Here is a 26,752-nt window from a genome sequence, read left to right on the forward strand (position 1 = left end):
CTGCATATCTGAGGTTATTGATATTTCTCCCGGCAATCTTGATTCCAGCTTGTGTTTCTTCCAGTCCAGCGTTTCTCATGATGTACTCCGCATATAAGTTAAATAAACAGGGTGACAATATACAGCCTTGACATACTCCTTTTCCTATTTGGAACCAGTCTGTTTTTCCATGTCCAGTTCTAACTGTTGCTTCCTGACTTGCATACAAATTTCTCAAGAGGCAGATCAGGTGGTCTGGTAGTCCCATCTCTTTTAGAATTTTCCATAGTTTATTGTGATCCACACAGTCAAAGGCTTTGGCATAGTCAATAGGTGTCAAAAAATTATTAACAAATTCTAACCTTGTTTAAATTCAAATTTTTAAAAATTTCCAATATCCTCGGGATCCATTAAAATTACAGAAAAGTAGCCAACTATAAAATAAAGGCACAGTAAATACAAATGATTTCAGATTTCTCCATCTTACCTAGTGTGAAAAATGGTGGCTGGAATTTCTGAAGGGAGAGACTGTATACAGTAACTGGCCTGGCAGGCTTTGCTTCTACTACTTCACCTCTCTTCATCAAAGTTGAAAGTCTCTGGCCATCTTTCTTTAATGCAGAATAGCTTGCAAAGTAGAAGAGGGAGACAAAGAGAGAAGAAGGGAGCAAGAATAAAGAGAGATTGAGAAAGCGAGAGAGAATAATTCTAGACTACAGCATGGAAAGAAAAGATGATTAGCAGCCCTTTCAACTGAAAATCCTTCTAAGAATGAACTTTTTTTTCTTCTAATCTACTCCACACTGGTGTCAGGGATAGAGTTCCTAAACATCTTTGAGGCCAATACAGTTCACTCTGGCACTCAGTGAGCAATGATGTCAATATTCCTCTTTAACCATCTTCCTGGAGATGGTCTATTCACGTCTTCACTAGTCCTCATTCTGGGTAAAGGGTACGAGGCATCCAGTAACAATGATCTCAGCTGTATTTCCTTGAAACAATGCATTTCCATTGTAATATTCATTTTCACATAAAAGTTACCAAAATGTTTCCAAAGAAAAAATAAGCAAATAATCTACTTAACAGCACTTAACTTTGTGTGATTAAGTGTGATTAGTCCACAAAAATCCTTGGAACAATCACAGGGAAGAAAATCCTAAGACAATTCTTAAATATACAAATGTTTACTATATCTTAACAATAATGATCCAAAATAATGTTTGTTCAGATCCTGCTACAATTTTTAAGTCTTCCCATTTGAGGCAAAATTATAAAGAAACATTTCCCCACAGATATTTCATGTTCTTAAAAAAAAACTAAGATTAAAAAAAAAAAAAAATTCTAAAAGAATTTTTAGTAACATATCCTGACACATTCTATATGCCATTTTTTAAAAAAAGGAAGCAATTTGCTTGAAATTATAATGTGCACAAAAATATGGCTTAAGTGGTAAATCAATATACTTATACTTTTAATAAGTTATAATTCTCATCTGTTTCATTTGTTGCAGAGAATTGTGAAATATAAGATTCTGGGCCCAAAAAGAATGGTCCCAACACCTGACAGGAAGTGTCAACTGGACTCTAAAGCGTAACTCTGATGCCTGTACCAGATGGGACTGGTCTCTTTTCCTGCTATTCTGGGAAAAGCAACATGTCTTCTGCTCTCCATAACTGCCCTGATGACTACAGGTAGAATCAGAAAAACCAACAAACCCTGGAAGAGCACAGATGTTAGGCTGGGGCAATACCCAGGGACAAAGGAGACTACATCCTGTGTGTGTATGCGCTGTGCTCTGTCGTGTCTGACTCTTTGTGACCCCATGGTCTGGAGCCCACCAGGCTCCTCTTAAAGACATCAGAGGCTCTGTATCCTATCTGAATCAGGGTCACCTCACTTGATCAGTTGCTAGGTCTAAAACGTGCCTTGCCGTAAAGTAAAAGCAAGCCCCTCTCCTTTTTCTTCATTAATACGATGTTAGCCACTGGAAAATAAAATTAAACATTTATTCAAATTCAACAATTGAACTTACAGGGGAGGTACTTGCATTATATTCCCAGTGAATTTCTGTAGAATGCTTTCAATATCTTCTTGTGTTATTTTATCTGCCAAAAATGAACCCAAAAAAGTGACACTAAAACAATCATAGAAGTACATATGCTATTTTCACAGTACTGACAACTCTGAAAATTAAAAAAAATTTTTCAACAAAGCACTTATTACAGTATACATTTTGTAGGTCATATTCTACCTTGTTGAGATGGATAAAATACACAATAATGAGATACAAGGGGGAAAGTCTTATACTGTCCAATATTGAGACTAAATTCAACTTCCTACGTTTCATTTTTTTTTCCATTAAAAAGAATCCAATCATTTTACGTGCATTTACTACATACTCACTAGGGCCTTCAGCAGACCTTAGAATAATGCTGCATTAGCTACAGAAATGGTCCTGAAGTGATCAAAAATAATGTGATCACAAAGTAAGTAGAAAAATACCCACAAAGTTATATCTAAGGTTCTCCAGAGTTCAGATATTATAAATAACTAAACAAGTTATTGAAAGCTATCAAATACCAATCACATTTAAAATTTTACCTGATAGATTTCAAAACTGCTGTATGATTGGCATAGTATGAATTTTCTACACTCACATGTTAACTCTGTCCCCAAATAAAGCTGTATTTATCTGTCTCCTTCCCTCCCTTCACTGCTCTTAGAACTTCAGTCAGGAGTCTGGTCTCAAAAATAAGCCAGTGTAAGAAAGGAAATACACTGGGTGGGTTCGGGTTTTGATGTTATGGAAAATCTGAATGAACTTTTTGGCCATCCCAATACATAACAAAGATTTTATCTGTCTTAAGTCATGTTTCCAGCTTTTGTTTGATACTCTTTCAAACAAAATGATGCACTATTAAAATACGGTTCTATAATTTTAACAACTGGAAACTAACAACTGAAATTCAACATTTGGGGTTTTCACATATAACTATACAAATTTCATATTCAGTAAAAAAAACTAGGTTACAGAAATATTCTATAACTTCTATAAATTATAGTCAATGGAAAGAAATTAGTCTTCTATTTTCACTCTGTAGGAAATTTACTTGAACTTTTTATCCTGATATATACGTGTTGCATTTGATCTTCTTATTTGAACAATATTAAACAAAAACTAATTATTGTGTTTTGAATTAACTGTACTAACACCAGAATAAAAATTAAAAGACAGCAAGGAACACTGTCCAGATTTTAATATCAGTGCAGCAAGAGAGCTTTAATCTCTGTGTGACCTTGATCCTTATGAGCTAAATATGAACGAAAGACCAGAATCTACGAGACTCAAATAGAAAACACCTACAAAACTCAAAAGAATAGCACCTAGAAGCTCCAAAAAGGTAGAGCTGAAATGCCCATTTTGTTCAAATTGTTTTACAAACAGATGTATCTCATGATATGAATGAGGGTCCATGAAAAATGTTTACTCTCTTGAAACATTAAGACATAATTATTGTTGATATTTTAGTTATGCAAGACTTGCAAATCTAGAGAGCCAATGCTACCACCGTGCTGGCAATTGCTGAAAGAAATGCCACTGCTGATAAAATTGCTACAGTTCATAATTTAGTCATCCATACATTTTAAAAATAAGACCAAACAGCTTTCGAGTTCCACCAAGCTGGTCTCTTTACTGACATTTCTGCCAAGGCCAATTCCCCTGTCCTGCCTGGGTGACTCTTTTACTGATATTTTCCCACACAAGGTGACGAGATGTATTCTTTCTCATTCTACTTCTGCCATGGTGTCGCCTTCTCTGACTTAACATCCTAGGCAGGTATGGTTTTGCTGTTCCTGCAATTAATCATTCACAATTTTTAACAGCTATTTATTATATATATATAAATATATATATATATATACACACACACACACACACATATACATATACACACACACATATATATATGTAGGTATTATCTCACCAATGGAATTCTAATCTCCTAAAAAGCAAAGATAGCTTTTCTTCTTATATAATGCATACAATTAAGATGGTGCTCGAGACATTCTTGTTGAATTAAATTTGCTGAGGAATAATAGAATCTCAAGGTCAAAAGAGCATTCCTAGTCACCTAGGAATCATTTATTTGATGCTTGAATCACCAGACAGAAAGCCTATGCAGCAAAAAAATTTTCTTATAAAATTCAATGGTTGCTCATGATTAAAAAAAACAAACAAATGGCAAATTAGGAATAGAAAACAATTTCCTTACTTTGATAAGAAAACTAAAAAGCCTATAGAAAAAAATCTATAAAAATAAGGTACAAAATTTGCACTTTCAGATAACAAGACTTATTCTAAAACTACAGCAATTAACATAGTTTAGTGTTAACACAAGGGTAAACAGACCAAATGCAACAAGATAGATTCCAAACAAACCCACGCTTATAAGATGCTTGATTTGTGATCCAAGAAACAAGGTAGCGGGAAAAGTGCTGAGTGAACTGGATATCCATACAGAAAAAAACGGTAGACTGTAGATGTAATGTGAAAGGCAAAGCAATAAAGCTGCCAGAATGTAGAAAAATATCTTAATGCTTTTGGCACGGGAAAAGTTTTCTTAAACAGGACGCTAAAAAACTAACCATAGACTAAAGTAAAACCAGCAACTTGTTTTCCAAAAGACACAGCTAAGAGAGTTTTGTAAAAGACAAGCTACAGAGAAGATAATATCTGTAACACACGTGATCAAACAGAAGAGCACATATCCAGAGTTTTGGGTTTTTTCCCCCATAAAACTCATACAAATCAATCTTAAAAAAGAAAAAAGTGACTCAATAGCGAGGGAAAGAAGAAACAAAACAAAGAAGTGGGCAAGAGACCTGGACAATAAACAAAGACGGCTTAGTACCCAAAAGACATATGATAATACTGCTGTATCTCACTGTGTGTGTGTGTTGCTCAGTCGCGTCTGACTCTTTGCAACCCCACGGACTGTAGCCTGCCAGGCTTCTCTGTCCATGGGATTCTCCAGGCAAGAATACTGGAGTGGGTTGCCATTCCTTCTCCAGAGAATCTTTCTGACCCAGGAATCAAACCCTGGTCTCCTGCATTGCAGGCAGATTCTTTACTGTTTGAGCTGAATCTCATTAGTAATGAAATTTAAAACCACAATGAAACACCATGACCTACTGACCAGAATGGCCAAAACGAAAAACACTACTCATTACCATGTGTTGCCAAGGATGTGGTACAAGTAGAACGCTTATACACTGCTGGTAGAAATGCAAGGTTGTACAACCACTTTAAGAGTTACTTGGCAATTTCTGGTGCAGTAAAATATGCACTTACCCCATGACCCAGCAATTCCACTTGGGTATGTATCAGGGAGAAATTATTGCACATGTCTATCAAAAGACAGGCATAAAATACACATTGCAGCTTTATTCATAAAGTCTCAACCTGGAGTCAACACAAATATCTCAGGACAGAAGAATATGTATGTATACACACACACATCTCTCTACGTATTTTATACAGATGCACATAAATGTATGAGTGTGTGAGTGCTAAGTCACTTTAGTCAGGTCCGACTCTTTGCAACCCTATGGACTGTAGCTTGCCAGCGTTTTCTGTCCACGGGGATCCTCCAGGCAAGAATATTGGAGTGGGTTGCCAAGCCCTCCTCCAGGGGATCTTCCCAACCCAGGGATCGAACCTGCGTCTCTTACATCTCCTGAATTCACAGGTGGCTTCTTTACCACTAATGCTACCTGGAAACCCACATAAGTGTATATGTATATATACGGGCTTCCCAGGTGGCGCTAGTGGTACAAGAACTCACCTGCCAATGCAGGAGATGTAAGAGAGGCAGGTTCGATCCCTGGGCTAGAAAGATCCCCTGGAGGAGGGCATGGCAACCCACTCTAGTATTCTTGCCTGGAGAATCCCATGGACAGAGGCTTTGCCGGACTACCGTCCAAAGGGTCACAGAGTCAGACACGACTGAAGCAACTTAGCACATGTACATATACATGCTTTTTTTCACACAGGAGCATAGGCAAAGCTATACTATAGTTTTAGGATTATCAGCAAAGCGTTGGACATTAGAATAGTAGTTATATTTAGAAAAGAGAGATGTTACAGTCATTGGGATGGGGCAGGAAGGGGGCTGCTAAGAATTTTTCTTTTCTTTTAAGGATTTAAAAATATTTATTTATATTTTTGCTGTGCCAGGTCTTCATTGCTGCACACGGGCTTTCTTTAATTGTGGCAAATGGAGGCTACTCCCTAGTTGCAGTGCGCGGATTTCTCACTGTGGTGGCTTCTCTTGTTCCATGGGCTCTAGGGCGAGTGGGCTTCAGGAGCTGAGGCACGTAGGTTCAGTAGTTGTGGCTCATGGGCTCTGGAGTGTGGGCTCAGTAGTTGTGTCACAAGGGCTTAGCTGCCCCATGCCATGTGGAATCTTCCCAGACCAGGGACCAAACAGGTCATCCCTCACCACAAGGCGGGTTCTTAACAACTGGACCATCAGGGCAGCCCCTCTATTTCTTGACTAGACTGGGAGCTGCATGGATATTTGTTTTGTGATAGTTCATTAAGTTGTAAACTTACACTTTCTTCACTTTCCTTTATTTGCATAATACTTTATAAGAAAAAAGTTTCAGTATAAATAAAAGGTACCATGGGATGACTGATGCCCAGCTACACCCTAGCCCCAATATAGTGTGTGCCTTATTTGTTTAAATGACAACTGGAGATCCAATTCAACTCTTCAGCTTCCTCTAGGATATGTGGGCAAGCCAGACCACAATCTAGGAGGAGCCACTTGCATCAGATACAACATTAGTGGCATCCATTCGAGAAGACTTGGCAACATTCTCTTACGGGACCAAGAGGTGGTGGTGTTTAGAACAGAGGGTTAGCAAGAGATGGCGCTTACAGTTTACATGTCTTGCCTCCCAGTAACAAAGCCACAGGAGGCACAGAAAAAAGCTATTCCCATCACCAGAGCAGTAAGGCCGTCCCAGAAGCTTGGCTCATATCCAAGACAGCCTGGGAAGCCACGGCCTCAGTGTCCTGAGCTCCCTGAAGAACAGATGAGCACGCTGGAGCTGTGTATACTCAGAGACACGGGCAGCTGTACCTGAAACGAAATACCTCACTGTGGATGAGAAAAGAGCAGCAGAAGGTAGGAAGATGCTTTGCCTTTCCTGGGACTTCCCTGCAGTCTTTTCAACGCCTCTATCACCAGCCTGGTTTATTCACACCCGCTGAATACTTTATTCTATATGCCATCCATAGCTCTAAGCACCAAAAACCAAGAGAGACATGGTCTCAGCCCAGCTTAGGAATTAACGTATAAAAATATATTAAATAAATGGCAAAAAATACTATTTAGAAATAACAGAAGGTGTCAGGATAGAGAATAAAAGGGCCCTATTAATAGGGTTTGAACGTTGAGTCTGAGCTAGAGACTCATTTTGTATGGCTAAAAATAGTAATTTGTCTAGATAGGATAAAGTGACCTGAGGTCATTCACGTGCCATTTACTGCATAACCCCTTGTTTTACCCAGATGGTGGCTGTTTTCAACAGGTCAATTAAAAGCTGTATTTTTCATTGCTGTGATGACTGGTGGGTGGCATCAGCAGCAGCACTTAATAGGAGGGCCAGGGATGCCAGACGGCCTGTGGCGTGCACAGGGCGGCACAGCGAGGAGCTGTCCATGCTCTGCACGAGTGCCGGACAGCTGCCAGATGCTCAAGTGGGCGACCTTCTGTTTAGAATTACTTTAGGCTAGAACCGGGCTTCCCTTGTGGCTCAGCTGGTAAAGAAAATCCACCTGCAATGCAGGAGACTGGGGTTCGATCCCTGGGTTGGGAAGATCCCCTGGGGAAGGGAAAGGCTGCCCACTCCAGTATTCTGGCCTGGAGAATTCCATGGCTTGTACAGTCCATGGGGTCGCAAAGAGTCAGACACGACTGAGCAACTTTCACTTCATTTAGGCTAGAATCTAAGTCCATTTTCCACTTAAATACAGAATTTTTTGTACAGTCTTGTTTAGTTGCCAAGTTGCGTCTGACTCCTTTGCGACCCCATGGACTGTAGCCCACCTGCCTCCTCTGTCCATGGGATTTCCCAAGCAAGAATACTGAAGAGAGTTGCCTTTCCTTCTCCAGGGAATCTTCCAGACCCAGGGATGGAACCTGCGTCTCCTGCACTGCAGGCGGATTCTTTACCACTGAGCCACTGGGGAAGCCCCCAAATCATTCTCTTCTTCAGTTGCTCCCACAAGGGGATACTGAACTTTTCAGTACTGAGTCATGAACACAACACACCTGTCTGCCTGCATTTGACTTGTGGCATTCACAGTGACTGATGTGTAAGTATCTGTTACATATATGTATCTGATTACTTCATGAAGACTTTCGGTGTAGTAATATCTGTGCATTTACACACTGATGTGACTATTTTACTATAAATTACCTTTATTTCTTCTTTATAGTCCATTTACTATAGTACATTGATTTTTTTCTTTTAATGTGTAGGTAGGGAAGAAAACCTCTGAGTTTTATTTCAGCATAATAAAGAAGGCATTACAAAATACCAGTTACAGGTCTTAGGATTAAGTCTCAGAGGGTTGAAAACACAGGTCCTAGTTCTCCATATGACACAAGTTTCTTTACAAGGTAGGTTTTATATTTATTTCCCCCTTGGTACCTGCTGTGCAACTTAAACAGATGACAAACTATGCTGCCTTACCAAAATTATACAGAAAAATCATGTCAATCAGCAAAACTCTCTGAGCTCTCATTTTCTGGGACTACAAACAGTGTTCAGTCAACTATAGGGAGCTCTCCTTTTGAGGGCCTAAAGAAAGTAGTTTCGTTTCTTATATTCTCAGATTTCAAGACTATAATGAGATGATTTCAACACACTAACATACTTTCCTTAAGGTAAGTAAGGTCGTAAATGATACAATACAAAGGAGAGTTTTTAAAAATTCCAAAATGCTTCAGGGTAGTCCTTCCTACCAGTGTGTATTGAAGTAGTTCATCCCCCTGGTCCTCTTGTAATACCCCTACTCAAAGAACTGCACCATCACATAACAGTTTTAAAACCCAGAAACCTACATCTTTTTTAACAACTTCCTCTCTGTCCCCATCCAACCAACGAGTCTCACCAATTTTACCGCCTCACCATTCTTCTAACTATATATAAACTGACATATAATGTAGGATACTCTGGAAATCTCTGACATCCTCCTAGGCCTCTTTAATCTTACGAGCATTCTGGCTGAAGATTATGGTTGGCTTTCCATTAAGTGGGCATATGCTGTTATTCCATCATCATAATAATAATGATTTCAAGGTTAATTCAACATTTATTTTTTAAAAGACTCAAAATAAATTGGTGATTTTTCTCTTCATTATGGTGCTTGATTAATCATGCAAGATACTAAGCCACATATAAATGTTAACATGACAAGAGAAGCCATTATGAACAAGGAGAAGGTTGGTCTCTCTACTGGGGGAATATGTAATATACAGTAAGACCACTCAACACAAAAACATAGGGAAGCAGATGTTAGACTGCCTAAAGCTACATTAAAAAAGGTAACATTAAGCACAGGCAAAGAACAAAACAAAACAGAAGGCTTACAAATAATTCAGTTGATGACATAATAATGTAGGTGAACTGACTGTACAAAAACCACAAGTGCTGCATTATAAATAGCATAAGCACGATGAGAGTTGCTAGGAAACCACTTCATTTATCTATCCTTTCTTAAAGAAGTAAAAGAAGGGATGGTAGAAAAATTAAAGTGCACCCCAGTGAGTTCTCTTTATTTCCAGAGAAATAGCTTTCCTTTTGCTATATCTTTTTGCATGCTCGAAAAGCACAGGAATAGGATCGGTTTTAAAGTGTGAAACCTAGTACATTTATTTCAACAGCTATGAGATAATTATATATACCAAAACCAAAACAACAACAACACTGACAAGATGCAGGTAAAATCCAGAAAGAGAATTTCTCTGCTTTGTTTCACCAAAGACTAGGAAAAATGTGCTAAATCCTATCTATTATATAAGTGGTTTTTGCCAAGGGAGTTATTCGGAAGAATTCTGCATGTTAAAAAAAATATTGATTATAGGAAAAGGCAATTACTGCAATTCTTTACTAATAGGCATACCATATAAGCAACAATATGATAAACAATTTCCAACCTTTTTAACCTAAAGAAATGTACTGACAATTAAAATCACCGGAAACATAAGAGGCTTATTTTTAAATTCCAAATTCAGAGAAACTTCCTTTAAATATTAGAAATAAGGACTACATATTATGAGCTTCATACCATACGGTTTCTCTTCTGTTACGTTCCCTGTAGAATCTAGCGTGTCGGTAGCCTTCCCCAGTTCCCCAATGGCAACATATCTCTAGAGGAAGAGACACAAGAGAGGGAAACAGGCCATAAGGTAAAGAACTGTTATGCACGTCTTAAAGCTTATACAGAACCTTACTAATAAACCTAACTGATACAAAATAAAGGCAAAACCAATAGACTGTAACTGCTTGGTTAGTTGTTGATATGTGGGAAGCACTGTATAGAGTGAGGAACATTCACAAACTTTCCAAACCAGCCAACATGACAAGGAAAAATCTGATTTTATTGATAATCATCACTTATAAATATACAGTTGTTGTTGTTCAGTCACTAAGTTGTTTGCTACCCCATGGACTGCAGCATGCCAGGCTTCCCTGTCCTTCACTATCTCCCGGAGTTTGCTCAAACTCATGTCCATTGAGCTGGTGATGCCATCCAACATTGTACAAAAAGTTTTAAAAATCAGTTTTCTACTGGGTAGTGTAGACTGTGAAGGAAAAATTTTAAATGTACCTAGGAGTAGAGATAATGGTACAATAATCCCCTACTTAGTCATCACAAGATTCAATATTATGTTGTTATTCAGTCGCTAAGTTGTGTCTGACTCTGTGACCCCATGGACTGCAATAATATTACTCCACATGCAACTAAAATTAATTTTTAATTATTATTTCTTATATGAAATACCAAGCTCAGTCTTAGGAACTTGATTATGCATTTAAACAAAAGCTAAATATGTAAAAACTAGTACAGCAGAGATAATGTACATATGTGTTTCTTGTAAGGAGAAATGGCTATGTCTTAAGCTCTCTGAAAGGATAAAAGTCACTTCTCAGAACTGCTCATTACTCACAAGTGAAGAATTAGATCACTCCTAGTTAACTGAGGATTGTTCTGCTTTCTGTCTTGGATCACACTGGTACTACATATTCTTTATTCTCCTCTCGTTTGGTCAAATTCAAATTTCATTTCGAGGATCACAGGAATTAGTGAGAAAAACGCAAGGAACAGAATTCTCACTGAAAAGAATCGGCAGTTATGTGAGCAGTTTAAGCTGGAGTACTTTGCAGAAATATGAGTTTATTAATGATAAGCTTATTATGCTACCACGCTGAAACATGGTTTTGAATGTCTTCATTAACAAGGAACAGCTCTATACAGTGCATAAAATGTAAGTCCTTCAAAATTTTCAATATAGTACTTATGAAATATAATGAATATTAATAGAGTGTGAAGAAAAGGTGCAAATTGGACGAACCTCTGGAGTAAGTGGATTAGAGATGCTCCAATCTTAGAGAGTTGCTAAGTTTCACAGGAGGAGCTTTACTCAAGTCACACTTCGCAGTTGACACTCATTAGTTAACCTAAAAATGCTTGTGTACACCTGGGGGAAATTACTCTCCTCTGAACACATCTGGGGGGTAACATCTGTAGACCCAGTGATAATACCCGTTCAATGGTTGAAGGGGATACAAAGGCTGCTTTCTGCTGAAATGCTGGCTTTGCCTACAGGCGCTATGGTTTTTCTCCACGTATACATGAGAGCAGCCTTATACCTGGGAAATGCTAGTTAAGAGCATTTTCATGGCACCAGCAATCTCGTAACAGAACATCAACCCTTCCATGGCTCATCTGGTTTCAAAAGCACATATAAATAACCAACTTTTAATCAGCAATATAGGAAGCTAATAAAGATAACACTCCAAAACCTCATCAAAGCCTGTTGCTTCAGGGTCCATCTGCCATCCAGCTTCTCCTGAATGACTGGCTCAAAGAAAGTGTAATTTATGGAAGACAGTAAAGGGACTGTGAATCTATTGCCTTCTTCTGGGTGAGCTATATTCCATACTTAGATCAAGTTAAGTCAAAGGGATGTGTTCACCTAACCCCTAGAATCATTTTACCTGTTGTGTTTCATGCAGAGCCACTTCTGCACATGTTGTAGAACTATTTTTGAGAACCACTATCTATCATTCAATCTCCCGTACTGTAAAAAATTCCTTTTTGACTTTAATATCCAGAGTAAAGTTTCTTCCTTAAATAACTGGCATGCTTCCTCTTTCTCATCAATGTCATATTTTTGCCTAGGCCATCAAAAAGTCAGAGGTAGAAATAAAAGGAATGAAATTAACTGCATTCAAGATTTCCAATAGAAAGTGTTTGAATAAAATTAATGTCTATGGCATCTGTAATCAGAGTGATCCAACAGCCTATAACTCAGGAGAGAGAGATTTGGGGATAGATGAAACACATGGAAACAGTAATAACAATATTCACTGAGCAACTTTTGTGTAACAGGCCCTGTACAGAAAACCTATGTGCTTTTTTTACATAATACACTCAGAACCCCAAAAGAGAATGCAGTGAGAAAAAAATGACTCAAGAGAAAGTTGATCATCGGCACAGCAAAGCCTGACAGACAGGAGAGAAAGCTAATGATAAAGACAGGAAAGGCTCTTTTCTTAAACCTTGCTCTGATCTGACTGGGTAGGAATGCATATAAGGAGTGGTGGTGGTGGTGGTTTAGTTGCCAAGTTGCATCTGACTCTTGCCACCCCATGGACTATAGCCCACCAGCCTCCTTTGTCCATGGGATTTCCCAAGCAAGAATACTGGAGTGGGTTGCCATTTCCTTCTCCAGGGGATCTTCCAGACCCAGGGATCAAACCCGAGTCTCCTGCATTGCAGGCGGATTCTTTACCTCCCAGCCACCAGGGTGCTCTAAATAATTGCCTTTACAAAATGAAGGCGAATTAATCCAATGGCCTAAAGATTTTAATGAAGAGGTTAGTTCTCTACTTATTAATTGATAGTGTTGCATGAACTGGTATTTAGCACACTGAACAGGATTCTAAGGACGTCTCTTGGTTCAGCAGGAAAGAGTGTTAGGCCCTGTTCCGTTAGCAACCTCTTTCATTAGGACTGGATGGTAAGGCAATGGGGTATATGATACGATTGTTAGCTGAACAATGAGTATCTGCCATCCTGGAACTAGATATCTCTACCCTTGTGGTAACTCCCCTCTAAATATACCAAGACATATTATGGGTCCTGGTCAAAAAAATTTTTTAAGTCACTGCTTAAGAAAAAAGATCTCCAAGATTCTGGCCAGTGTGAAAAACAAAGGCTATTTTTAAAAATTCATTACAGCTTCTAACTACTTTGATAAAAGTGTCACCTTCAACATGAAAGTGAAAGTGAAGTCGCTCAGTCGTGTCCGACTCTTTGCGACCACATGGACTGTAGCCTACCAGGCTCCTCCGTCCATGGGATTTTCCAGGCAACAGTACTGGAATGGTCTGCCATTTCCTTCTCCAGGGGATCTTCCCAAGCCAGGGATCGAACCTGAGTTTCCCGCATAGCAGGCAGACGCTTTACCCTCTGAGCCACCAGGAGCGCTGATACTTAAAGGTAAAACGTAAAAGATTTAATTTTTTCAACAAGTGAGTAAAAGTCACTTAGTCGTGTCCAACTCTTTGCGACCCCACAGATTATATAGTCCATGGAATTCTCTAGGCCAGAATACTGGAGTGGGTAGCCTTTCCCTTCTCCAGGGGATTTTCCCAAACCAGGGATCGAACCCAGGTCTCCTGCATTGCAGGCAGATTCTTTACCAGCTGAGCCACAAGCATGTAATCTAAAATTAAAAGTATAAGAAATACTAACAGCTACCAAGATAATAATAACTCTTATTTTGCAAAGGTGAAGTACCCAAGAACTAGGTCTCTATAATAAGATGCACCTGGAGTTTTCTACTTATATTACAGTCATCTGAAGATCAATGATTTCACTGTATGACATTCAGCTTTCCTAGCTGAATACCAAAATGATTTGTGATAAATAAAATTTAAACAAGAGCCAATGATGTATGTATTTTTCCAGTCATCATACTTCTGGAAATGTGTCTGGAATTTACATGTAAAACCTTTCAAAAACATATAATGTGTTACATGTACTTATGGGTTTTTTTTAGGGGGGTGGATAATGAATATTTCAGTGAACTTAACACATTTTATCTTGGTGGGGAAAACAAACAAATGCCTTAATGTAAAATATATCTTATGTTTTTATTAAAAAGTGACTTTTCATTGTAAAGATTTTGAAGAATACCAAATAGTATGAAAAAAGAAAATAAAATCATCCATAATCTTGTATCAAAATAACCACGGTTTATATTTTAAAATTAAACATATATTAAGCAATTGGAAAATTCTGTACTAGAAACAGATTCTAACCTCCACATGTCAGGATTTAAATACACTGTTCAAATTACTATACAACTGTCAAATTCCTCCATTTTGACACAATTGTTATATTCTATGATTTTGGAGATTCTTCCATTTATCTAAGGTATGAAGATCCTTCCCAACCGAAAGACAGGCTTTTTATGCCAATTAATAACTAAAATGGGATGTTAAAGGCAATAGGTTTTCCAGGGCTTTTCATCTTAAGAAACACTTACTTAGACCTCTGGCCCTGAGAGTCTGGCCTAAGGGCCAGTACCCACTATGAATATGTTCAGAAAATGAAGGTGCTTAGAAACTTAATTTAGCAATTTGATATTAATTATATTTTTATAAAAGTCTGCAGTGAAATGGTAAATTTTTTAAATGGTCTTTGACCACATTTTCTTTTCTAAGAAAAAATTTAGAAAGCACCTTGCTGCTTGCTGCTGCTAAGTCGCTTCAGTCATGTCCGACTCTCTGCAACCCCATAGATAGCAGCCCACCAGGCTCCGCTGTCCCTGGGATTCTCCAGGCAAGAACACTGGAGTGGGTTGCCATTTCCTTCTCCAATGCAGGAAAGTCAAAAGTGAAACTGAAGTCGCTCAGTCGTGTCCGACTCTTAGCGACCCCATGGACTGCAGCCTACCAGGCTCCTCCGTCCATAGGATTTTCCAGGCAAGAGTACCTGAGTGGGGTGCCATTGCTTTCTCCGAGAAAGCACTTTACCAACTATTTATAACCCGCTTGCAACAAGGGTTTTAAAACAAGTAAAAAGTTTAGTCCAGGAACTTGCTGAAATTCTTCCCTTCCTAATGGATTATTAATCTTCCTTCCACATTTTCCACATTTCCTATCTTCCCCATTTTCACTGGTCCCAAGTCCAAGCTATTATAACCAGCATCTAGCTGCTAATTAGAATACAGATATTATTACCTCTTTTAAAGCTGGAAGAGGCCGAGAGAGGAGAAACACTGACATCTAGACTCATCTCAGGGCTCCTTCCACCTTGCCAGTTCAGTGAGGGTTCTCACTCAAGGCCTAAAGCCCAGGTTTAGAACCCCTCCTGTCCCCACTTAATCCCTCCTCCCTCTCCTATTCAAAGCCTTAAAGATGCTTTTACATGCAGTCAAGGAATGATGTAACATCATCTTTAAGAAGCCCCATTCTTTTAGTTAGTAAACATTTTGTAAACACTGAACAAAACATGTCTTTTGCTGGAAACTGCATGGCTTACCAAATGATATTGTTTCTACAAAAATTCTAAGGTTTAAAAAAAACTAATAGAATTTATGATCTTTAAGTTTTCTTTAAGAAATATAACTATACAAACAAAAAGAAACATACAAAAAACACCCTCACAAAAACTAAACACATATATTTAAGAATTATAGGTACCACAAAGTTTTGCTTCTATAAGTCAAATTTATTTTTCAATTATGAATTTACAGTCTCAATATTTTGAATCTGAGATTTCATGATTATAGACACTGTGATTAATACCCAGGATTGACACTCATTCAAGCAAGTTATACAGTTTATTTTTTAACTGATAAAATCCAACACATAGGCCATTAAGAAAACATTCAAGAAAAACAGAACCATTCCAGTATTCTTACCTTGGACCCTGATAACATACTGGTCAACATTTTTGTTCCCCTTCCAATTCCAACCACTACAAATCAAAGAAAGAGATATTATGATATCCTGTTGTGAAAACTAGGTTTTAAAAATACGCTTTATGACATACACTGGGCACAGTTTCCTGGCATATGTAAAGTTAGAAAAGGCACTTATTTAGCATAAAGTCAGGGCTCTTATTACTCCAATCAGTTGAACTTGTCATGCAAGTAAGAAATTCTGAAGTGGCGGTAGGGAGGAGACCTTCTTTCTTTCTCTAAGTGTGAAACATAATATTAGAAACCTCAATCCAGACAATTAGATAACAAAAAGTTTTGAAAAAATCTCCAAGGACTCACTGGAATATTATATGGGCATCAGTGAAAAAAAAAAGCTACAGTTAATCTTGGGATGATAAAGTCTCTAACAGAGTTCACTATTAAAGCAAAAGCTATCATCGTAACTAATGAACCATTTAAAGATGATTAGTGCCCAGCAGTATACAATCAAGAAAATAGAAACATAACACATCAACGCAACACAAAGAATAATACAGGGTAAAATGTGAGTCTGGAGAGTATATGTTTGCATGGACCAAATAAAAAGTACAATGGCCCACTTGTCTCCTTAATTTCAAACATTATCCTTGTGACAACACATTTCACCAGCCAAAGATGAGAAGATGTAATCATTTCTTCACTTAACAGCAAGCAAAGTTTCATAAGAATTGAAGTATTTCTCATTAGCGGATACAATTTTGTAAAAGAACACATACAATACATCCGTCACAATTCAGAACTATAAGAAACAAAGAGAAATGACTGGCAAGTTGAATGAATTATCATGGATGTTTATGGCAGATATCATCCAGTGAGTTTACCAAGTATCAAATTCTACTCTAAGTGCTTTCCATTTATTAGCTCATTTAATCCTTAAAACAAGAGGATACGATTATCCCTATATGATAGCTGAGGAAACTGAGGCGTAAGAGTCTCAGAACTTTGCCCAGTATCTCACAACCAGTAAATGCTGGAATTAAAATTCCAACCAGACTAACAGCAGACCTCCTTCCTTTCATCCCCCTGCCAACTTACTCATCCAGGCTTTCCTCTCACCGCCACCAGCCTAAATCAACCTCTCTGTTCTACATCCTACCTCTTCTTCTCCCAATTCATACCATTTCATTACCATTTCTGAAAACTCCACTGCACAAAGCTCCTGAACCATCCTCAATAGGGTCCCAAAGCCTACAGTACCAACTTCTTAGTAAAGTATTCAAAGTGTGTCCTTTGAAACACAGCGCACATCCCCATTCCTTCATAAAGTCTATCCCAAAGCCCCTCTCAGCTTCTTTGATAGTCATAGTGGTTCAAGGACTAACACAAAAACGGTCTGCCTTAGGGATCTTCTGTTGAGCAGAGCACTCTTCAAATAAGAGCACCTGCTGCTGAGGCAAAAACTTTGTATCATAATAACAAAGATTCGATTCAATTTTATTCCATTCAAGAAACCCCAATCAATATTTTGCAAGCAGCTACCAGGCACTCCATCCCAAGAACACTTTTAATGGAATAGCACATATCCTGACTTTGAAAGGGCTTATAATCTCGTGGGCAAAATACAATACAGACGAGGGAAACTGCAAGTGCTCAAAAAAAAAAAAAGGTTGCCTGAATTAATGAAAGAATAACATTAAATAACAATACAACAGTACATGACTGTGTCAAAATGAACACAGGGATGATAACTACTGTAGGAGGTCACTCTAAATGGCAACGGAGTCCAGAGAATGCTTCGTTGAGGCCTTCAGAGTTAGGCCTTAAAGGACGTACAGGATTTGAACATGCAGACAAGAGAGAAGCATGTTCTAAAAAGGAACAAATTGACAAATTCTCAGACACAAGGATGAGCACAGTGGCTTTATCAACCAGAATGCAGGGTTAAGAGCAGGCTGATGTGTCTGACTCTATCATAGTGAAAAGGCTGGACTGATGACGGTTTCTCTGCTGGTTCAGTGATCCACAGTAGACAAGAAGGCATCTGAGAGTAACCCAGCTCGTACACGTATACAGTCTCCTGTGTCAAGAGCTCAACTGCTTCTGACTCTTTGCGACCCCGCCAGGCTCCTCTGTCCGTGGGGATTCTCCAGGCAAGAATGCTGGAGTGGCTTGCCATTTCCTCCTCCAGGGGATTTTCCCAACCCAGGGACTGAAGCCATGTCTCCTGTGTCTCCTGAACTGTAGGTGGATTCTTTACCCGCTGAGCTACCGGGAAAGCCCAGAGTATATATAAAAAAGCTGAATTAAAAAAATCTACACAGACAAAAAGCTAGGGAGAAATATAACCACAATGTTGACAATAATTATTGCTGGAAGGTGGATACTTTTTACTTTCAACTTGATGTTTTCTTGTATTTTCTAACCTTTTTCACCATAATTTTCTAAGTTTTAAAGTTAAACTTCAAAATAGTATATCAAAACTTAGTTCCGTTTTAAGTAATTTATACTGAATATCACCTTCCTACTGCTTGTGCAACAAATTACCAACAGAGTGGTTTAAAACAACACAAACTTTTTATCCTACAGTTTTGGAGGTCAGAAATCTGAGGTGGCTTTTACTATGGTATAAATCACAGGGTCAACACACTGCCTTCTTTTCTGGAGGCCCGAGGGGAGAACCTTTATCTAGAGGCTTCCCAGGGGAAGTTCCTTGCCTTTTCCAGTTTCTGGAGGCTCTTTATCTTCCTTGGCTCAGGACCCCCTTCCTCATCAAGGCCAGCAATCGCATCACTGCAATCTCTGCTTCCATTGCCACATCTTCTCTGACACTCTTCTGCCTTCTCTTCCAATTTAAAGACCCATGTGATTACGCTGGATCCACCAGGATATTCCAGGATATCTCTTAAAGTCAACTGATCAACAACATTAATTCCATGTGCAACTTCAACACATCCTTGTTATGTAACCTAACATATTTATAGGTTCTGGAGACTGGGGCATGGACATCTTTAGCAAAGTCATTATTCTGCTTACCACAGCATTTTCCAGAATTTTGTAAGCCCTCTTTACAGAAATATATATGCTTTATATAATATATATGTATTATATGTAATAATTATTTAATATTTGAAAACATTTTATAAATATTTCTAGTACTTATATAAAATATAGATTAACAGAATTATAAACCTGAATTTCAGATTATATTTTAAATTGTCAGCTAAATTCTTAAATCTTTACCATCAATATTTCCGCCTCAAAACAGCAAAAACAGCCTAAAATGTTGAAAGTAAAAGTGTATTTTTCTACTAGGTCCAGTTTTGTTAAAAACAACAACAATACAAAAAAGCCCTTTTACAAAGCTCTTCACAGGGTAGAGTATATATCAGTATACTATAGACATTTCCTAAGATATTTCAATAAACCTTCTGAGAATTATAGTAGATGTTATCACTTTTTAAGAGATAAACTGAAATTCTGGGAGGTTACGGGATTTGCTCAGGGTGTACGTACTTAGTAAATAAAGTAGCCAGTATACAACTCATGATGATTACAGCCCAGTGTTCATTTCACCATACACCAAAAATCAACTTTGCTTAACAGTCTGTAGAATTTAGATAACAAACTTCCCTTATTCTGTGACTAAACGTCTACTTTTTAAAAAAACTGTTCTCAATAGAAATCACAGGTATTAAGAAAAAAGTTAATAATTTTGACATATGAACACACTATATCATCATTGAAGGACACGTGTGATCAAATATAAATTAAGCCTCCAAATAGAAAATTATTTCCAATGCAATTTCTTCCACTCACACAAATCTCTAACAAATGCCACCCTTTCACAATATTAAAATGGAAGCTTTCAACAAGATCCCTTAGATTTAGGGTAAAAAATAAACTTCTTTACTCAGTACCCTGAATATTACTATTTTCTGCATGCCAATGATTAACAACAATCATAAATTAATACAATTGGTCTATTCATAAATAAGTGCACATTTTATCCCCTTTCTTCTTGGACTTCTGTTCTTGCTTTAGAAAGGGACTTCCCAGGTGGCTCAGTGCTAACAAATCCACCTGCCAGTGCAGGAGACACAGGAGACACGAGTTCAATCCCTGGGTTGGGAAGATCCCCTGGAGGAGAAAATGACAACCCACTCCAGTATTCTTGCTTGGAGAATCCCATGGACAGAGGAGCCTGGTGGGCTACAGTCCATGGGGTCACAGTCAGACACCACTGAGCGACTGAGCATGCATGGACGCCTTAGGAAATGGAAGGCTGTAATAGGCGTCAACTCAAGAAGAGCTGAACTGATAAGAAGCATGAACCCACTTCTGGAAGCAATGGTAAAGAATGCTGTGGTTGATTAGTAATCTCTGCTGTGGACATGGGGAACAAAGGCAGGAGCGCCAGCTATTTGCCATCCCAGGTTAGGGCAGGGACTTTAACACTCAGCACATCCAGTCCAACTCTTGATCTCACCACTCACTAACCACGGGACCTCACATACAATAAGTGCTCAATAAATGACTATCAATTATTATGGTCAGAAACAGTAGTTAAGGTGTCAGAATTTGCCTATTCAAGTCTTCTAACTCAGGAAAATGAATTTTCACGTGTTTTAACCTCAAGTAAAGATGTTTCTGCCAACATGCATCACATAAAACCTGTAAATTTTAGAAAATGCAAATCATATACTGTTTCCAATTTTCTTGAAAAATATAATTTTATTCACCAATTTTATCCTTTTCTTCTAAATAAGCATCCATTTCCTTTGGCTGGCTTAGATCAGGTTTGTTTTTATTTGCATCTAATTTTAGCTCTAATAAAATGGATTGGATGCTGTAACACAGTATTTTTCAAAGCATGAGTCACATTCCATTAGGGCAGCATGAAATCAATTTAGGGGATTATGATCAACATTGTAAAAAAAAAAAATGGAATAGAGTAAAATAAAAAACACCAGGGCATGTAAAAAGGTAGGCTTGTTTCATAAAAGTTTGTTTCTAGTATGTGGGGCAGGGGGAAATAGGGAGAATTCCAAATGTGTATTTCTGTGACTATGGATACAGTTATAAAAAGGTATCTAAAAACATACCCCATCCTGCGGATACACACTTTAGCAGTCTAAAAAGAAAGACTTCAGGATCTCTGCATGTGTGCTAAGTCATTTCAGTCGTGTCTGACTCTGCGACCCTATGGACTGTTGCCTGCCAGGCTCCTCTGTCCATGGGATTCTCCAGCCCAGAATACTGGAGTGGGCTGCCATTCCCTCCTCCAGAGGGTCTTCCCCACCCAGAGACTGAACCTCCATTTCCTGCAGATCCTGCATTGCAGGCCGATTCTTCACCACAGAGCCACTGGGGTGTTCCCTCAGAACCTCTACTAGATGCAAAAAAAAAAAAAAAATACAAATTAAAAAGGTGGAAGAAAAAAGGGCAAATGACTCTTCTTCCCTCAATCAATTCTATCAATCTTCTTCCACATGCAGTAAGACAATCAACTAATGTTCCCAAGAGAAAGTGACTTCCTCTGAGTAACTGTAAGGTTCATTTTCTGAAGATACAGGCAAAAAAACAAAAAGAGTCATATACTGTGTCAGGAGTCCCCAAGACTCTCCCACGCTGAAAGATTCACCCATGGCTAAGATTTATCTACAGTGACATCCTAAGTTTACACAGCTGGATCCTGTTTCCTTCCATAACTGAAAAAGGAATAACATGTGTACAATGATCCTGCTCAAGGGAGCCCATTGGAAACCCAGCATCCATAGTTTTTATTGGAGGGGATGAGAGGAATGGTCATCCATGCACCCTCTCACTGCGTGGTAGGACAAAAATCTCAGACTCCAAGACGGACAGCAGGTGTCCAGCATAAACCACACTGTTTACACAAACCACGGAGGCACACCAAACCACGCTTATCGGATGGGGAAGGGTGGGTTCAACCCCAAATCCAGGTCCCCAGATGCAGGCAGGCCTTCAGAAAGATAGTGAACTCAGGCCTGCTGTGTTAATTCTTTTCTGCAGATACAAATCCTTTCTCAAGGTCCAACCACACTCCACAGATGCAAGTGGCTATTTCTAATAGCCTTCTATACCTTGTAGAAGGGCTTCTTGAGAAGCTGGCACTATAAATCTAGTAGATTTGAAATATTTCAAGTAGACTGAAAATGACATGGCTTTAGTCAATTTTGTCTGTTCTTAATCAATATTGCTTTCTAATATAAGTGGCAGTTACATCAAATTTCCATTCATATCTCTTACCCAGGACTCCTCGGGCTGCACTGTCTAGAGTCCCTCCATGCCCAATTTTCAAAGTCTGCTTTTTCCTCTTGGTCCATTCTGGAGAAGGCATTCCAGCTTCTTTAAGAGTAATTGGGATTAAAAAAAAAAAAAGGTAATTACTTAGAGAAATGAAGTACAGTCTCCATTACTATAGGATGAGGCAGTGTGGATGGAGTACCCAAAACAAATAAAAAGTATTGTACAAACTTAATATATTAAGGTTATAGGAACTAACTCATTTGAAAAGACCCTGATGCTGGGAAAGACTGAAAGCAGGAGAAGAAAGGGACAACAGAGGATGAGATGGTTGGATGGTATCACCAACTCGATGGGCTTGAGTTTGAGTAAGCTCCGGGAGTTGGTGATGGACAGGGAGGCCTGGCGTGCTGCAGTCCATGGGGCCGCAAAGAGTTGGACACGACTGAGTGACTGAACTGATAACAACATTACTGACAAAGAACAGACTTTAAACTATACAGACACTATCTAAATTACAAAGAAATAGTATTCCCAAATTAATTGTCGAAAACCTAGAACTCATTTTGCAAGGGAAAAAAAAATTTTTTTAACTGAGTAAATATCCACACTAATCCACAAAGATCCAGTAAAGTCCTGGCAGTAGTGGGCTGGTAGATGGAGGATGATGAGAAGAAGTTTTTACACAGGCAGCTAGTTTTAAAAGTCCTCAATTCCACCTCTAAAATCTCTCTTGTTCCCTGGTGTTCTCTGCTGGTCACTCCAGCTACCTAAACATTTGGAGTATATCTCATTCAGGGTTACTTCTGAGAACACTAAGTCCCCAAACTATCTGTATATCTGCCCTCCTCTCCTAGTCAAAAGTCACCAATTGCTTAAAGAAGCTAATCTCACCAAAAGGTTACATGGGAAGAAGGTAACAGTTTAAGATGCCACTTATACGCCAAAGCATTTAGATTTTAAATAGAGACCAGGAAAAAAAACAAAAGATGCCAGCCTGGCCAATCTCATATTCCTATTGTAAAGAATAAAATGAAATAATGCTACCTGAATGTGCTTTAAAAACTCAAAGCTCTATACCAATATGCTGTTATCATCATCTTCATGGTATATAACAATATATTGAGAGAATACTAGCTACTGGACTTCAGATGAGAATGGAGAGAGAAGCAGGAAGAGCTGTATTGATCTGTATCCTTCCAAACCCATAAAACTTTCCTTACTTCCCAGGTGACACTAGTGAGAAAGAGCTTGCTTGCCAATGCAGGAGATGTAAAAGGCCAGGGTTTGATCCCTGGGTTGGGAAGATCCACTAGAGAAGGAAATGGCTACCCACTCCAGCATTCTTGCCTGGAGAACCTATGGACAGAGGAGCCTGGTGGGCTACAGTCCATAGGGTTGCAAAGAGTCCCACACAACTGAAGCGACTGAGCATGCATGCCTTACCACTGACACAGAGAAGATGGGAAACAGAGTACAAGAAACTGAAAAGCAAGGACAGAGCAAGGTAAGGAGAGAAGGCAGAGCAACAATGGAGAAGCCAGGTGAAAAGGCCAAAAGGATGTGCCGGGCTGTAATCACCACTTAATTACCACCTTAGTGAGTTAGAGGAGAAGGCGATGGCACCCCACTCCAGTACTCTTGCCTGGAAACTCCCATGGATGGAGGAGCCTGGTAGGCTGCAATCCATGGGGTCGCTAAGAGTCGGACACGACTGAGCGACTTCCCTTTGACTTTTCACTTTCATGCATTGGAGAAGGAAATGGCAACCCACTCCAAAGTTCTTGCCTGGAGAATCCCAGGGACGGGGGAGCCTGGTGGGCTGCATCTATGGGGTCGCACAGAGTCGGACACGACTGAAGCGACTTAGCAGCAACAGCAGCAGTCAGTTAGAACTCCGGTGTCTGGAACACGATCCTAATGTTACTCTCTGATTATGACATCACCATGCTTGGAAAGATATGATGATATGCTTTAACATGAACTGTAAGGCTAGGCCTAGACTTCAAACCCTTCACCTTGACCTGTAACCCATTATGACTCTCTCATACTGTACTTATAGAAACATTTTGGGAACTCTTTGTATTTTTAACTTAACAGTGCTTGGAGAATGGAGGCCCTAAAGTTTACTGTCTTCCCTTTGTGCTTTTCCCTTTTTCCAAGTTTGACGATACCTGACCTCTACTATGTTGGAATCTGGTTCAACCCACTGGCATCAAGGATGAATATTTACTAAGATCTTTTCTAGCTATAAAATTCTGCTATGTTTTAGGCCTTGAAGGATTCAAAAAGACAGAAGAGCAGAGATTTTAGTGCCAGATGAATCAGTTAAAGGCAAGGAATATTAATAAGGGCCATGACAACTGACTGTGGCCTAAATCAGCAATTGTCAAACCTGGCTGGCATTAGAATGTTGTGTTCTGGAATCTGTATCTTTAAGAGAACCTTCCAGGTAAATTCTGACAACGAGTCAGAATAGCATTTAGAAAGCCCTGGTCTAGCTAACATAAATATCGAATTGGCCAATCACAAGCAATATAGAGATGGAGAATAATCAGAATGTCTACTTCTCAGTGAGTGGTTTCCAGAAGACAGTTCAGCAACAGCACGGAAACAATCAATTTTAACTAAGTTTCAACAAGAAATTTCAGTTCCTGGAGACCGATTAACCAGAAAGCCAGGCTATGGCTTTAATCCTATGAGAAATCCTATGAGAAACCCATCTGAAACAAAGAACAGAAATTATTACTTTGAGGAACAAAAAAGCCATAGCTTAGCTAACAAATAAGGCCAAAGGAAAGCAATTCTATGACGGAATCAACTCCATGACGACACCACAAAGCTTGTCCCTGATGTAATTACCTCCTTCAACATCCTTACAGATAACAAAGTATAATGAAAGTATTAACAAAAGAATAAGCAGATATAACACAGGTATTAAATATCTTCAGGAATTTACCAACTAACATCTGAACCTGTAATGTGTCAGTTTTAATTAACAAATTCCTACCAGAATACTTTGTTTTTGCAATAAAAAGGGAAGCAGTAACATTTGCCAGGGGACACTATTCAAAGAAGAAATTTCCTGTACTGATTTGATGGAAAAATAAGGAAGGGCCAGACTCTGGAGGGCCTTGAAAAGCTAGTTAAATAGTTTTATCACCAAAGGCTACAGAAATTACTGCTATGAGCTCAGTTAAGGAGTTGGTGTCTTTCAGATCTGGCTTACTGCAGGTGTCAAAAAAAACTAAAAGTTCCTTGATTTCACTGTATGAAACGAACTACTGGATTGACAAACTGAGAGATCCTTTAGAATTTTCTAATATTCTCCCAGTGTATATAAAGAAACAAACAAACAAAAAGAATGCTCTTAGAAGTGACCAAATTATAGTGTTCAACAAAATGTGGTCCATAGACTGCTTACACCAAAATCATTGGGAGCAACAGTTTAAAGATGGACTTTCCTAAAAACACCCCATACCCTCAGAATCACTATCTCTGAAAGGGTAAGGATTAGAATCTGTATCTGTGCAAGGGACTTTAAATAATTCTTATGTCCACTCTGTGAAAAACAGTGTTAAGACTTGGTTAAGTAATATCTACATTTCCAACATATTTTTAAGAAAGCAGCTTTGGAGTGTAGAGAGCCAGTGATTCATTTGGGTACAGTTCACTTATGTGAGCCAAACAAAAGGTTTCTGAGGGATTAGATTACAGAAAATTGGTCTGCATGCCCAAGAGCAGAAGTTTATTTGTGGGTGTGTAGGTTTTGTTTTTTGTTTTTCTTGTTTTTTTTTCCCTTGAGAACGACAACTGCCAACTAGACTACAGGAGTTCACGTTAGGACAAGTCCTAGCCGGAGATGCTCCAGATTTCTGTCCAGAGTTTACACAGTGGTCGTTCTCCCTTTCCCTTCCTTTTATCACTTGAGCCTTGAAAGGGCAAAAAGCCTAGCATGCTCCGTGCAGCTTCCGCTCTCACGGCGACCGCATGGCCTCCGCCTGGTCCCCACCCGGCTGCAGTACCTGCCAGCAGCTTCTCCTTCAGCCGATTCAGCAACTCGGCTGAAGTGGGCCCTTTGGGCTTGTGCACAGCGAACACGCCGCTCAGGGACAACAGCTTAGTAGCCAACGCGGGCTTGGAGACCCTGGCTTCGGATCCGGTCCTGGCCGCGGCCGCAAGCGCCGCGGCTGCAGCCATCGCTGAGGATGTGGCGGCCGTTGCTGCAGCTGTCCCTGCACTTTCGAGGACTGGGGCTGGGTCTGCTTTCA

General features: G+C 39.1%; 1 protein-coding gene across 1 annotated transcript in view; it reads right to left on the reverse strand.

Annotated features, from left to right (window-relative positions):
- TRUB1 (TruB pseudouridine (psi) synthase family member 1) overlaps nt 1–26,752 on the reverse strand; it is a 32,830-nt gene that overhangs the window by 5,894 nt on the left and 184 nt on the right. Inside the window, exons 2-7 of the mRNA XM_010859294.1 lie at nt 26,507–26,752; nt 22,485–22,583; nt 16,215–16,270; nt 10,343–10,424; nt 2,012–2,084; nt 467–606 (exon numbers count right to left, since the gene is read on the reverse strand). Of these exons, the coding sequence (XP_010857596.1) occupies nt 467–606; nt 2,012–2,084; nt 10,343–10,424; nt 16,215–16,270; nt 22,485–22,583; nt 26,507–26,752 (696 nt within the window). The remainder of the gene's footprint in view (nt 1–466; nt 607–2,011; nt 2,085–10,342; nt 10,425–16,214; nt 16,271–22,484; nt 22,584–26,506) is intronic.

Source organism: Bison bison, unplaced genomic scaffold, assembly GCF_000754665.1.
Source record: "Bison bison bison isolate TAMUID 2011002044 unplaced genomic scaffold, Bison_UMD1.0 scf7180017864456, whole genome shotgun sequence".
NCBI classification, from domain to species: domain Eukaryota; kingdom Metazoa; phylum Chordata; class Mammalia; order Artiodactyla; family Bovidae; genus Bison; species Bison bison.